The sequence below is a fragment of the Sturnira hondurensis genome, unplaced genomic scaffold, assembly GCF_014824575.4.
Source record: "Sturnira hondurensis isolate 20B ecotype Veracruz unplaced genomic scaffold, ASM1482457v3 Scaffold0009906, whole genome shotgun sequence".
Classification (NCBI taxonomy): Eukaryota; Metazoa; Chordata; class Mammalia; order Chiroptera; family Phyllostomidae; genus Sturnira; species Sturnira hondurensis.
The window spans coordinates 1286385-1298910 of NW_028082537.1; the positions used below are offsets into that span (position 1 = coordinate 1286385).

The 12526-nt window shown below is 39.5% G+C and overlaps 1 protein-coding gene across 8 annotated transcripts in view; it reads left to right on the forward strand.

Moving 5' to 3' along the window:
* Nucleotides 1-2635: 2635 nt before the first annotated feature.
* The window catches only part of MLLT10 (MLLT10 histone lysine methyltransferase DOT1L cofactor), a 251441-nt gene continuing 241550 nt past the window's right edge, over nucleotides 2636-12526 (forward strand). For 4 of the 8 annotated variants that reach the window (XM_037058097.1, XM_037058102.1, XM_037058100.1 and 1 more), the window contains exons 1-3: nucleotides 2805-2908; nucleotides 3043-3202; nucleotides 5989-6068. In XM_037058097.1, the coding sequence (XP_036913992.1) occupies nucleotides 3043-3202; nucleotides 5989-6068 (240 nt within the window). In that variant the 5' untranslated portion in view covers nucleotides 2805-2908. The other 4 variants (XM_037058099.1, XM_037058098.1, XM_037058105.1 and 1 more) reach the window with 4 other exon arrangements.

Here is a 12526-nt window from a genome sequence, read left to right on the forward strand (position 1 = left end):
GGTGAAATGTTCAAATTAAAACTATAAATTATTACACCCATATTATTACCCTACCACCTACACTCAAGCAGGCCTTACTTCTGCCAGACCCTGTATATGGAGTTGTATGTATATCACACAAAGGATAAATATAATTTACTCACTGCCTTATTTCCTGTATCCAAAAGAATCCCGGCTCACAGTAAATGTTCAATACATGTTTACTGAATGAATAAATAACTAATCATATATATGAACTATTTTATAATTCATATTATTCTTTATTTTCACTTAATATTTTATAGAAATATATTAAATATTACACTTCTGATATATAACATAGGAAGAAGTTCTGTAACTGGTACATGAGTTAAAATTAGAATGACCCACTTATACCCATTATAATTTTTCTTGTAAGTTTCATAACTCAACATTTAATAAATTAAATATCAGTTTTAAGTAATTTGGCTTATTTTGGCAACATTTATATGTACATCTTTGATAACATTTCTCCATCAGATGCTATTATTTATATATAGTCCTGTCCTTATGAAATAGTGTATGTTCTCTTTTTTTCTAAATTTCAAAGTCTCCTACAAATAATTATTTTATTTTGATTTGGAAACAGGAAGTAATTACCTACATTTCTTTTATTAAGTATTACAAAATAGGGTAAAGTACCCATCCTTCTTTACATATAAATTAATTCCATCACAAAAACTAAGCTCTCATGCATTAAAAATAAAATAAAATAAATGTATTTTAAAATAATTTATTTCATTAAGATTTGACTGCAGTGTTTGGGAAGGGAAGTTTCACAATAATTTTAACTCAGAGTTACTCTTCATTAGGAGCCTGAACCTGAGCAGTAAAACTGGCATCTCTTGTAAAAGGGTAAAGATAAACTATAGTTAAGACACACAAAACAATACAGTTTTGTTAGGTGGTTTAAGTTTTATAAATATCAATGACATTTTAAGAACATAATTATTATGTGTTCAGAAATTTATTAGTTGTTGCCATGTCCTCCCAAACAATTTGTGTTTTATCAGTATGTAATCTTTTAGTTACATTTTCTAACTGTACTATTAGAGCTAAAATTGAATTCTCATTTTTTCATGTCTCTGTAGCGCATATATTTTCTCTATCCTACACTTTTAGTAGATTTTCATTATTGTAGGTTTCTCACTTAGTTTTAGAATGTTTGAATAAATTTGCTAATATGTGCTTACATGGTATTGTATCTATTATCTTTAAATGGATTTCCAGCAATTAATTTGACATCATGCTACCTTTTTTTTTCTTTATGAGAACATTTGGAATCCTTTTAAAGCTTAAACCACTATCTTTTGCTGGCTGTCCAGAACTTGGTTTCCTGCATCCTTTAGCATTGTACAACTGCATTTTTCAGATCTTTATGTTGCTAATGCGTGATAAACAACCATTTGTACGTGCAAGGTACTAACCAAAGCTATGAATTTTCCTTGTAATTATGCTTGCCATTTAAACAGTATCTATATTCTTATTTCATGCCAAACTTTTACAATAGACACTTTTGCCTAAAAATCAATATTGGCCTTACAAGGATACATAGGGGATAGGGCAACTGTGGAAGATTTTACAGCTCGAAACTGCTCAGCATCCAGCTAATTAATCTGTTCAGACAAGTCTAATCCGTTTTGTTGGTGAGGAGTGAGCCCCAATTTTTCTGCCACTTAAATGATCTTAAAATAAAAAAAGATTGATCTTAAATTTTCAATAGTTAAATTTGGAGTGCAGAGCCAGATCAGAGAAATCCTCAATCAAAATTGGACTCCAGTTTCATGGTGTTAACTAATCACTTGGTGAGTGAGAGAATTGGGGTTCCTTCACCCCTTAGTTCATATAAGTGCATTTTCCAGATCATCATATTATATTGATATTGATCAACAACCATTTTGTTCTCTTTTTACACAGCAAACTGAGAGTAGCCTTGGTGTTCCCTGAGTATAACCCTAAACAGACTTTTGACCTTCAGTCTGTGATGCACTTCCATTTGTCACTGAGGCCGATGGGGTGTGTAAATGGGCGGCAGAGTTGGTGGCATTTCCACTGGCTGAACTTTGGGTCCAGTCCAGGATGGAAATTTAATGGGCGGAGAGGCTGCGGCAGTACAGTGAAGTCAGCACGGCCAACTACAGGAAGCCAGGCTGCATAGCATCCTTGGTGGAAGCTGGCATACTTGCCCAAGCCTTGTTAACCAAGCGCCAGTTCTGGAGGAAAAGGCCAGCAGGTAGCTTCCCAGCGCAGGAACAAGTTCCAGGGAGCCCCCCCGGGAGCCCCCCACCCCGCCCCTTCCCCAGCTACTCTGACAAGACGCCTCCCTCAGCCTCCAGGGTTTTTCTTGGCGAGCACACGCAGCCCACGCGACCAGAGCTGCAGCAAGCACTCCCAACGTCCTCGCCCCCGCGTGCGCGCTCCCGCGCCGTCTCGTTGGCTCAGTTCGGTCTCGGCGCGTCGCGAGTCCAATCGCCCCAACTTCTAGCACACTTCGAGTGCCGCTAGCGGCGCTAGGGAGAAGAAGGCGCCGGGAGGTAGGCGCGCCGGCCGGTACGGCGGCGCGCACGCAAGCCTCGCCTCTCCGGCTTCTCCTCCACGCCGGCCGTAGGGCGGGCGCGCACGTCGAGTGACGCTCGGAGGAGGAAGCGCAGCCCCCCTTCCCCTCCCTTGCCGCCCCTGGCCCAGCGGGAACCCCCAGTGCGCCTGTGCGGAGGCCTGCTTGATTATGTGTGCCCTCTCCGGGCTCCAGCGTTAGCCACCGGGTGGAGGTGGGGAGGGAAGACGACGAGGAGGAGGCGGAGGAGGCGGTGGAGGGGAGGTGGGGGGAGTCAGCAAGGACATGGCTCCTGACTCCTGTGCGGAACGTGAGTGACTGAGCGGCAAAGCCCGAGTGAGCGAGCGGCCAAGCGGCGGGCTGGGGCCGAGGGCGCCGGGAGGGAGCGGGGCGCGGGTGGTTGGCTCTACGCGGGGGAAGCACTAATTGGCTTGCATATGTTTTTTAATGGTACCCCAACTCCCTCTTAGATGGTCTCTAGCGACCGGCCCGTGTCACTGGAGGACGAGGTCTCCCATAGTATGAAGGAGATGATTGGAGGCTGTTGCGTTTGCTCAGACGAGAGAGGCTGGGCCGAGAACCCGCTGGTTTATTGCGACGGGCACGGCTGCAGCGTCGCGGTGCATCAAGGTAAACACCCAACCGCCCGCCCGGCCGAACCCGGCCTGCTCCCAACCGTCACCGCTTACCCCCACCTAGGCAGCAACTGCCAGTTCCCTCCCGCCCCTCCCCCCGCCCCGCCCCGCCCTGTTCTGCGGCCCGGGATTGACTCCAAGGGTCCGCGGCGGGGAGCCTGGGGTGTGTGGGCTGTGCAAGTGGGAGAAAGTGCGTGTGGCCTGGACTGTCATGTGATTCGGCGCTCACTCTCAAGTGTCATTTGGCCGCCGCCTGCGCCGGGAGCCGTGGTCTGGAGACTTTCCGAGGCCGTGGTTGGAGGAGAGGGGGTGCGGGGATGTGGGGGAGAGGGTGCGTGAGGCCAGGCGTGTTCTCCTCGGTCAGGTTACTGTGGCTGTGGCTGTGGGTTTGGGCACGTGGAGACCCCTCCCCCTTCATGCCCGCTCCCGTCTGCCGCAGTGTGTCTGGGGACTTCCTGTGGCAAGGAATCAGCCTCAGAACGCTACTCGCTCCTTTGGACGTGGGGGAGGGGGACAAGGGGTTGCCTTGCCGCTTTAGATTGGGGAAGGAGGCTCCTGGTGCTGCACCCCAAGCTTTCGGGTGCAGACTCTTCGGACTGGGAGCTACCTGCGGAGAAGACGGGGAAGGTGGCCGTCGCAGGTGTGCTGCCGCAGGAGTGGCTGGGCCTAGCTGGCCTGGGTTGCTGGAGGAGGGTTGTTCAGTGGCCTCAGCAGTCCACATTCTCACTTAAGTGACTGAAGCGAAGAAGAGGTGGTGGTGCCACCACTGGCTTGGGGAACATCCTAGTTTATTTCTGGGTGTTTCCACTCGGTGAGATTTTTGGTAGACAAAAAGCTGAGGACACTAATAAGATAGTTTTCTGGAAACTGACATTTTTTACCTTTCCTGTTTCATGTGGTAAGGAATTGAGGCTGAAACAACCTAAATAATTTTTTGGTGGCTCTTGTACTCTCCCTGTTATTCTCCAATCCTCATTACCATTTCTGAATATGCCATTAAGTGATGAATGTATGGGGGCTACAGTGTATTCTTCAGAATGGAATCTCAGAAGTGGGAAGGTAGACTTAAGAGGTTTCCTTTTAAAGAACAGAGTTACACAGCTTCTTTTTATGAGGAGTAGAAACACACTTTAAGATCTTAGAACTAACTCCCATGTGTAGTATTTGCGTTTCAGTATTCATTGGCATTTGTGGAGGTATTTCTTATGGATTGGATGATAAATTTTCATTTTGATAAGTAATCTCTAAATATAGAAAATGTTCATTTAGGTCGTAAACATTTTTAAAAAGATTTTATCTATTTTTAGAGAGAAGGGAAGGGAGGGAGAAACAGAAAACAGCAATGTGTGGTTGCCTCTCAGGCATCCCCCATTGGGGATCTGGCCTACAACCTAGGCATGTGCCCTGACTGGGAATCCAACCTGTGTTCCTTTGGTTCACAGGCCCACATTCAATCCACTGAGGTACACCAGTCAGGGCTTAAATGTTTTTTTAAGTTAAAATTTTTTCTCCACAAGTACTTCTGAATTAAACTGTGTTTTTGGACACTCATGCAGTATTTCTTGGTTGATAGAACGTTTTTTACTCTCACACATTTATAATTTTTAAAAGGGTTTAGAAGTTTAGCTTTTGGAGATTTAAAAATTTGTGCTGAATTTATGTTCTTTTAAGTCCTTCCAATATTTAAGATATTTTCAAATTTCCTTTGAATGTGCTCATCCAAGAATGTTAAGTGCCTATTAATGTTTTTAGGGTATTGGGAAAACTTCAATTTTGAGTTAATTAAATATTAATATATAAACAATTTTTAAAAGACAACTAGACTTACATATGTGATATATATTCATATTACTTGGAACATTCACATGTATTTAGAAATAGGCACTTTTAAAAAATAACAGCTTCATTGAGATATGATTGTGATACCATACAGTTTGCCATTTTAAAGTGTACAATTCATGGGTTTTTAGTATATTCACAGAGTTTTATGTCTATTACCACAATCAATTTTATATCATTTTCACCACCCTAGCAAGAAACCTTGTACACCCCATTTCCATGCAATTCCCCAGGCAACTACTAATCTACTTTATGTCTCTATAGATTTGCCTATTCTGGAAGAATTTCACTTTTACATTTCATTTTCTTTTTTGCAATATGTGTTGCTCATTTTGAAAGGTGATTTGGAAATATTTTTATTAGATTTGACTAAAATGTTTGGTATTTCTTTATTATTATTATTATTTTTAAATTTATCTTTAGAGGAGAAGGGAAGGAGAGAGGGAGAGAAACATCAATGTATGGTTGCCTCTCGTGGGTCCCCTGCCTGGAACTGGGAACTGGCCTGAAACCCAGGCATGTGCCCTCACTGGGAATTGAACTGCGATCGTGTGGTTTGCAGGCCTGCGCTCAATCCACTGAGCTACACCAGCCAGGGCAATGTTTGGTATTTCAACTACAGGATATAGGAAAGAATGCATGAATTTCTGAGTTAATCTATGTAAAAATCTGATTGTGTTAAATTTTACCTAATATTCCATCATAAAAAAGAATTTAAATTGTGATGTTTATATTTAAATGAAGTAACAAAGCTGGCATTTTAACATTTTTATTGCATCAATTTCACCTAGGTAATATGTGATGATTATAAATATAGAATGTTTTAATTCTCTGCAAAGCAAGTGTTTTACATGGTATAATTAATGGGGCTTTGAAAAGGGTATTTGATTTTCCATAATTCTTTAATCATAACATTTTTTAAAATATTTGATTTCCCAACAGCTTGCTATGGCATTGTTCAAGTACCCACTGGACCATGGTTTTGCAGGAAATGTGAATCTCAGGAGAGAGCAGCCAGAGTGGTAAGGACTGTTTATCAAAAACATTAATATACTTCACAGAATAACAAACTCATGTTTCAGTTTGAAGGGTTGTCAGTTTTTTGTTCAAATATTGAATTTGGACCAAACACTGACTTGCAGTTTTAGACATATTTTTATAACATCTGAAAAATTGAATTACATAGGTATGTGTTGATTGATACTTTGAACAGATAAAATATGAAGTTGTATTTAGGCTTATTAGCCTTACCTGCTGGTGTGAAGGCTAAATTGGCTAATCATTATAAATGCTTTAAAGATTTTATTTATTTATTTATTTTTAGAGAGGAGGGAAAGGAGGGAGAAAAATGCAGATGTACAAGAGGTACATCAATCAGTTGCCTCTCACATGCAACTGGGTACCTGGCTTTCAACTGAGGCATGTTCCCTGACTGGGAATCAAACCAGTGACTTTTTGGTTTGTAGGCCAGCACTCAGTCCACTGAGCTATACCAGCCAGAGAGGCTAATCATGTTTTTAACTTATGTCCGTCCATAGTAAGACATAAAGAAGTTATAATCCTGCCAAGTTCTGTTTAATTAATTAGAAAAACATGAGAATTTAGCAATATATATTCTTTTTACTATATCTGCACATATAACTTTGAATGCTTAATATTTTCAGACATTCAGTCCCTTTGGCAAAACAACATAAAGATCTTCCTATTACTTGGCTGGCTATCTTCTTTCTGAGTGCTTTTGTAAACCTCCTGTAAGAATGAGGGAGGTATGTTTATTATTTATGGCCAAAAGCATTTTTCCAGTTGAACTTCTGGATCTATCAGGGAGAAATAGAGTTAATCTTCATTAATCATATAAAAGCATTACCATTTGCAATGTTATATTCTTTATTTTTGGTGTTGACTAGAGAATTTGACAGAGAGTTGAAAAACATTTCAACTTTTCTACATGTATAGTAAAATTGGGGTGTTTTATTTTTGCTTGGACAAATGGCCTGTCTAGAACTGTGAGATTCAGAGCAATAATCTGTTGATATGTTTTGTTTTTGTGTGAAAATGCACTGTAGCAGAATTACAGCTATTCTAATGTTAACCATACTGGGAATTAACAAATGGAAGATAAAATCAATCATAAAAATTTTAGGACTTAATGAGGTAGCATAGATCTCTTCATTTTTTTATCTCTTTATACATTAGCATGTTATGATTTGGGGTTGATGGCTCACCAAAAAAAGGAAGTTATGCTTTAATTTATTAGTTAACTGACAGTTAAGGTGAGACTCTTCCAGAGGGTGTCATGATAGATTCAGGGCCAGAGAAAGATTAGTGGAAAGTAGGAAAAGTGGGTATCAATAGAGGGAGGATAAAGACATTGTCAATGAAAGTGGTGGAATGCCAGCCTTATTTGCCTCAAATGCTACCTGTTTTTATTCCTTTGTCCTCTCTGAGGGTATGGTCAAGATATTAAAGTGAATAAGGTAGGTATTCTAATAAGTATATTGGAGAATGTTTTTAATCTCAGCTTCATTTGATAGGATGTGGGGGCAATTAAATGTTTTAAAGAAGAGGCACAACCTTCTCTAAATTCCTGTAGTTTACAGTTAAAAAAGTTAGGGTCCTTTGTGAGAAGCCAAAATTTATTCTAAGCTAAAATAAGTAAAGTCAGGGCATTTTATTATAAGTATACAGGAGCTAAGAACCAGGGCATGGAAATGTATGCGTGACTTAGAAAGGGTATTGAATTAGTCTTACTCTTATTTCTGTTTTTCTCTGTATCTGCCTCATTGTTTTCTTTTTGCATATTTTTTTTGCTACTTACTACAGCAATCAGTAGTTAACTTTTTTTGACTCTTTGCTATCTGTCAGATACAGTGCTAAATGTTCTATACTAATTATCACCTTTAATCATCCTGTCAGATCTATGAGGTAGATATTCTGTTACTTTCATTTTATGGATAAGAACATAATAGTTTTTTTCTTAAATCCTCACCTGAGGACATGTTTATTGATTTTAAAGAGAGAGGAGGTTGGGGTGGCGGAGAGAGAGAAAGAGCTATCAGTTGCCTCTTCTGTGTGCTCCTACCAGGAACCTAAGCCACATACGTTTGGTGTACAGGTGATGCTCCAACCAACTGAGCCACCAGCCAGGGTAGGACATCATAGTTTTAAGAGCAATATCTATCTAGTTGGAGTTTGGGCTGTGAATAATTTCTCAGCTACATGTTATATGTTGCCTCCTGTGGTGAGAGATGGCCATACTTAAGCTCCTAATATTTTCGTACCTACTATATCAAGAGATTAAAACTTAGGCTGAATCTCATGTTACTTGGGGAAAAACAAACAAACAAACAAAAAAGACTTCTGGCTTGGCTTGGATGAGGTGCCTAGATTACCAGTTGGCCATGGCTAGAAAATATGGTTGAGTTGTTCAGACATAGTTAGGGAGATCTCTGTGGTTTTGGGATAGCTCACTTCTCGGACAAGGCAGAATTTAGAGCTGGTGGTACCTTGACAGATACTTGAAGAGTAAAAACCCAGAACAATGAAACAGTATTTCCAGACAAGTATTTTGGTAGTATACAGAGTAGATTTGGAAGGGGAGGTTGGAAATCTGAAAGACTTAGGATGCTATTAGTATACAAAATGTGAGAGTGAAAAGGGAGGAGTAGAAAGGAAGAGGGGAGCATTTTGAAGGATGAAAAGACAGAAATGGGTGTTGGGTACAGGAAAGGGAATAACCAGATTTTGAAATGTCAAGGTTGTTCTGGAAAGGTGATGCCATTAGTAGTAATAGAGCATAAAATAACAATAAGAGGAAGAAGAGCAAAACTGAAGAGTAAGAACATTTCTGTTTTGGGCGCATGGGTTTCAGTGCTGCTAGGATTTTTCGTTGAAAATTTATAGTTAACATAATGGAGTCAAATTAAAGTTGGAGGTATATAGGAGGAACACTGGGAACTGAATGATACATAATTTTTTAATACTCACCTAAGGATATGTTTATTGATTTTAGAGAAGAAGCAGGGGAGAGAAAGAGCAAAAGAAACATCCATGTGAGGGGAAAACATCAGTGTGAGAGAGAAACATCAATTGGTTACTTCCCACATGCACCCAAACCAGTGGTTGGATTGCAACTTAGGTATATACCCTGATTGGGAATTGAACCGAAATCTTTTGGTGTACTGGTGATGCACCTACTATCTGAGCCACCCAGCCAAGGTCTGAATGATAACTTTTTTGTTAGAGAAAAGGAGAATGAAGACAGGACTGTGGTGAATACTAACGTGGAAGACTAAGAGAACAGGATGCCAAGGATGGATAAGGAACTGTCAGGAAGAGAGAACCTGTGGGTACAGTAGCCACACAAACGGAAGGTTTTTCAGGAAGGAATAGTTGATAGTGCCGTTGCTACAAAGGATGCTGGACTAAACGTTCTTGAGACAGCAATTATAGTTCCCTGGTCTGGGCAGAATGCTTGTTATAGGACACTGAAGAGAGTAGGATTATAGGATTAGGTTGGATTTTTAAAAAATAAGGAACGAGGAAAAAAGTAGGGATTGAGGGAAAGTTTGGTGGGTTTTTAAGGGAAGTTCTTTGAGATAGACATTCATTATTCAAAAAAGCACTTGGATTGCTTTATTCATTCAAGTATGAATATGTATATTTTGCTGAAAATTTGTAATTAGACTTACACTATTTACTGATCATTATCAGTAGTTGGAGATTAAAATACTGATGACCATTTTTGTAGTTAATGCGTACTTGTTCTTAATTACCACAGATTGAAGAGATTAGAAATTTTATATATATAATTTCAATGAGATGGATATTTCACAGAGAGGATATTTTATATTTTAAATATTCTACTTTGAATATTTGAATATTTGGATTGTGCAAAAAAAATAAAATGGCCAAAAGTCCATTAAGAATTTGCGTTAATTAGATATTGAAGTTCTGGCTCTAAATGAAAGACGATTCCTGTCCAACAGGAGATGAGCTGTAGATTTTTCCTGTGGCTATTCTCTTTTTATTGCAGTAATTCCTGCTTTCTTACTTTGTTAAGTAGAAACTGCTGGATGGAAACAAAAGCAAGTTTTAGGGATTGATCCAGGGTTGTATTATTTTATTTACTTATTTATTTTTTTAAATTTTAATTGTTGTTCAAGTACAATTTTCTGTATTTTACTCCTACCCCAGTCCACCCTCCAGCCCTTCCCACCTCCCTCCCATTTTCACCCCCGCCCCTTGTTTTTGTCCATGTGTCCTTTACACTTGTTCCTGTAAACGCTTCCTCCTTTCTCCTGAAATTCTCTCCCCTCTCCTGCCTGGTCACTGTCAGCCTGTTCTCTATTTCAGTGTCTCTCTTTTATTTTATTTTTTAAATTAGTTTATTGCCTCTAGAGAGAGGGAGAGAGAAAGAATCATCGACTTGTTTCACTTATTTATTTATGCACTCATTGATTGATTCTTATATGTGCCCTGACTGGGGATTGGTCCCACAACCTTGGCATATCAGGACAACACTAAGCAACTGAATTACCTGTCCAGGAGACTTTCATTTTTAGAATTTTGCTTAATGAAGATATATAATGCAAGCTAATCACTATAAATCTGTAAGATTTATATACTGTACTTCACAATATACATGTGAATTATATACTTAGCTATATTATATTTACATTTGGTTCCAATAAAACTATATCAATATATACTTAATCATCATTAATAGTTCTGAAAAATGTAGAACATAAAAAGAATATATATGTAGTCCCCACCCAGAATGAATGAATGTTATTTTTAAAAATCTATCTGTCTGTCTATCTATTTATTTATTTTTAAAAATATTTTATTTATTTACCTTTAGAGGGGAAGGGAAGGAGAGAGGGAGAGAAACATCAATGTGTGATTGTCTCTCGTGCATCCTCTGCTGGGAACTGGCCTGCAACCCAGGCATGTGCCTTGACTGGGAATTGAACCGCCGTTGTTTGGTTCGCAGGCATGTGCTCAATCCAGTGAGCTACGCCAGCCAGGGCTATGTCTATTTATTTTAGAGAGGGGAAGGGAGGGTGAAAGAGAGGGAGAGAAACATCAATGTGTGGTTGCTTCTCACGTGGCCCCCACTGGGGACTTGGCCTGCAACCCAGGCATGTGCCCTAACTGGGAATCAGACCCATGACCCTTTGGTTCATAGGCTGGCACTTAATCCACTGAGCCATACAAGCCAGGGCCAAATGTTACATTTTCATATTTGCTTCAAATCATCTCTTCCTACTTTAGAACTAATACACATTAAAGGATTAATTTGAAGTACTTTATGTACTCTCCTCAGTGTGAGTCCACCATTATCTTTTAGTGTCTGTTAGGTGCTTCTATATATTTTCCTAGTTTTGCTGAGATATAATTGGCATATAACATTTTATTAGTTCTAGGTGTACAAGATAATGAAATATGTATGTATTGCAAAATAACGACCACAAGAAGTTTAGTTAACATTTATCACTTTGCATAGTTACAAATGTTTTCTTCTTTTGATGAAAACTTAAGATTTACCACTGTGTTAGCAAACTTTCACTATATATCACAGTATTGCCAGTTATAGTTATCATGTACAATGTATAATGATGTAAAAACTTCTAGGACTTACATAAATGTATGTTTTTACCTTTTGACTACCTTCACTCATTTTCTCCATTCACTTCCCACTGCCTCTGGCAACCACCAGTCTATTCTCTGTTTCTTTTTTCTTTTTTAAAAATTATTTATTTATTTATTGTTAGAGAGGGGGGAAGGGAGGGAGAAAGAGAGGGAGAGAAACATCAGTGTGTGGTTGCCTCTCATGTGGCCTCCGCTGCGGACCTGGCCCACAAGCCAGGCATGTACCCTGACTGGGAATCGAACCCATAACCTTTGGTTCACAGCCCACGTTCATTCCACTGAGCTACACCAGCTAGGGCTTCTTATTAATTTTTTTGTCATTTAGCCATTTAAAAAATTTTTTCAGTTAGAGTTGATGTGCAATATTATATTAGTTTGATGTGTATACCTCAGTGATTAGATACTATGTAACATACTAAATAATCATTAAGGTTTGTACCCATCTGGCACCATACATAGTTATTAGAATATTATTGACTATATTTCCTATGCTGTGCTTTACATCCCCATGAGTATTCTGTAACAGCCAACTAATACTTCCTCTTTTAAAAAACATTTTATATATTTGTTTTTAGAGGGGTAGGGAGAGAGAAAGAGAAGGAGAGAGACATGGATCAGTTGCCTCTTGTGTGCCCCCTGACCTGCAACCCAGGCATGTGCCTTGATTGGGAATCGAACCAGTGACTTGGTTTTCAGGCCAGTGCTCAATCCACTGAGCAGCCCAGCCAGGGCTGTCTCTTTATATTTAAAGATAATATTTATTTACTTTTAGAGAGAGGGACAGGGATGAAGAAAGCAGGAAAAGCATCATGTGAGAGAAATGTTG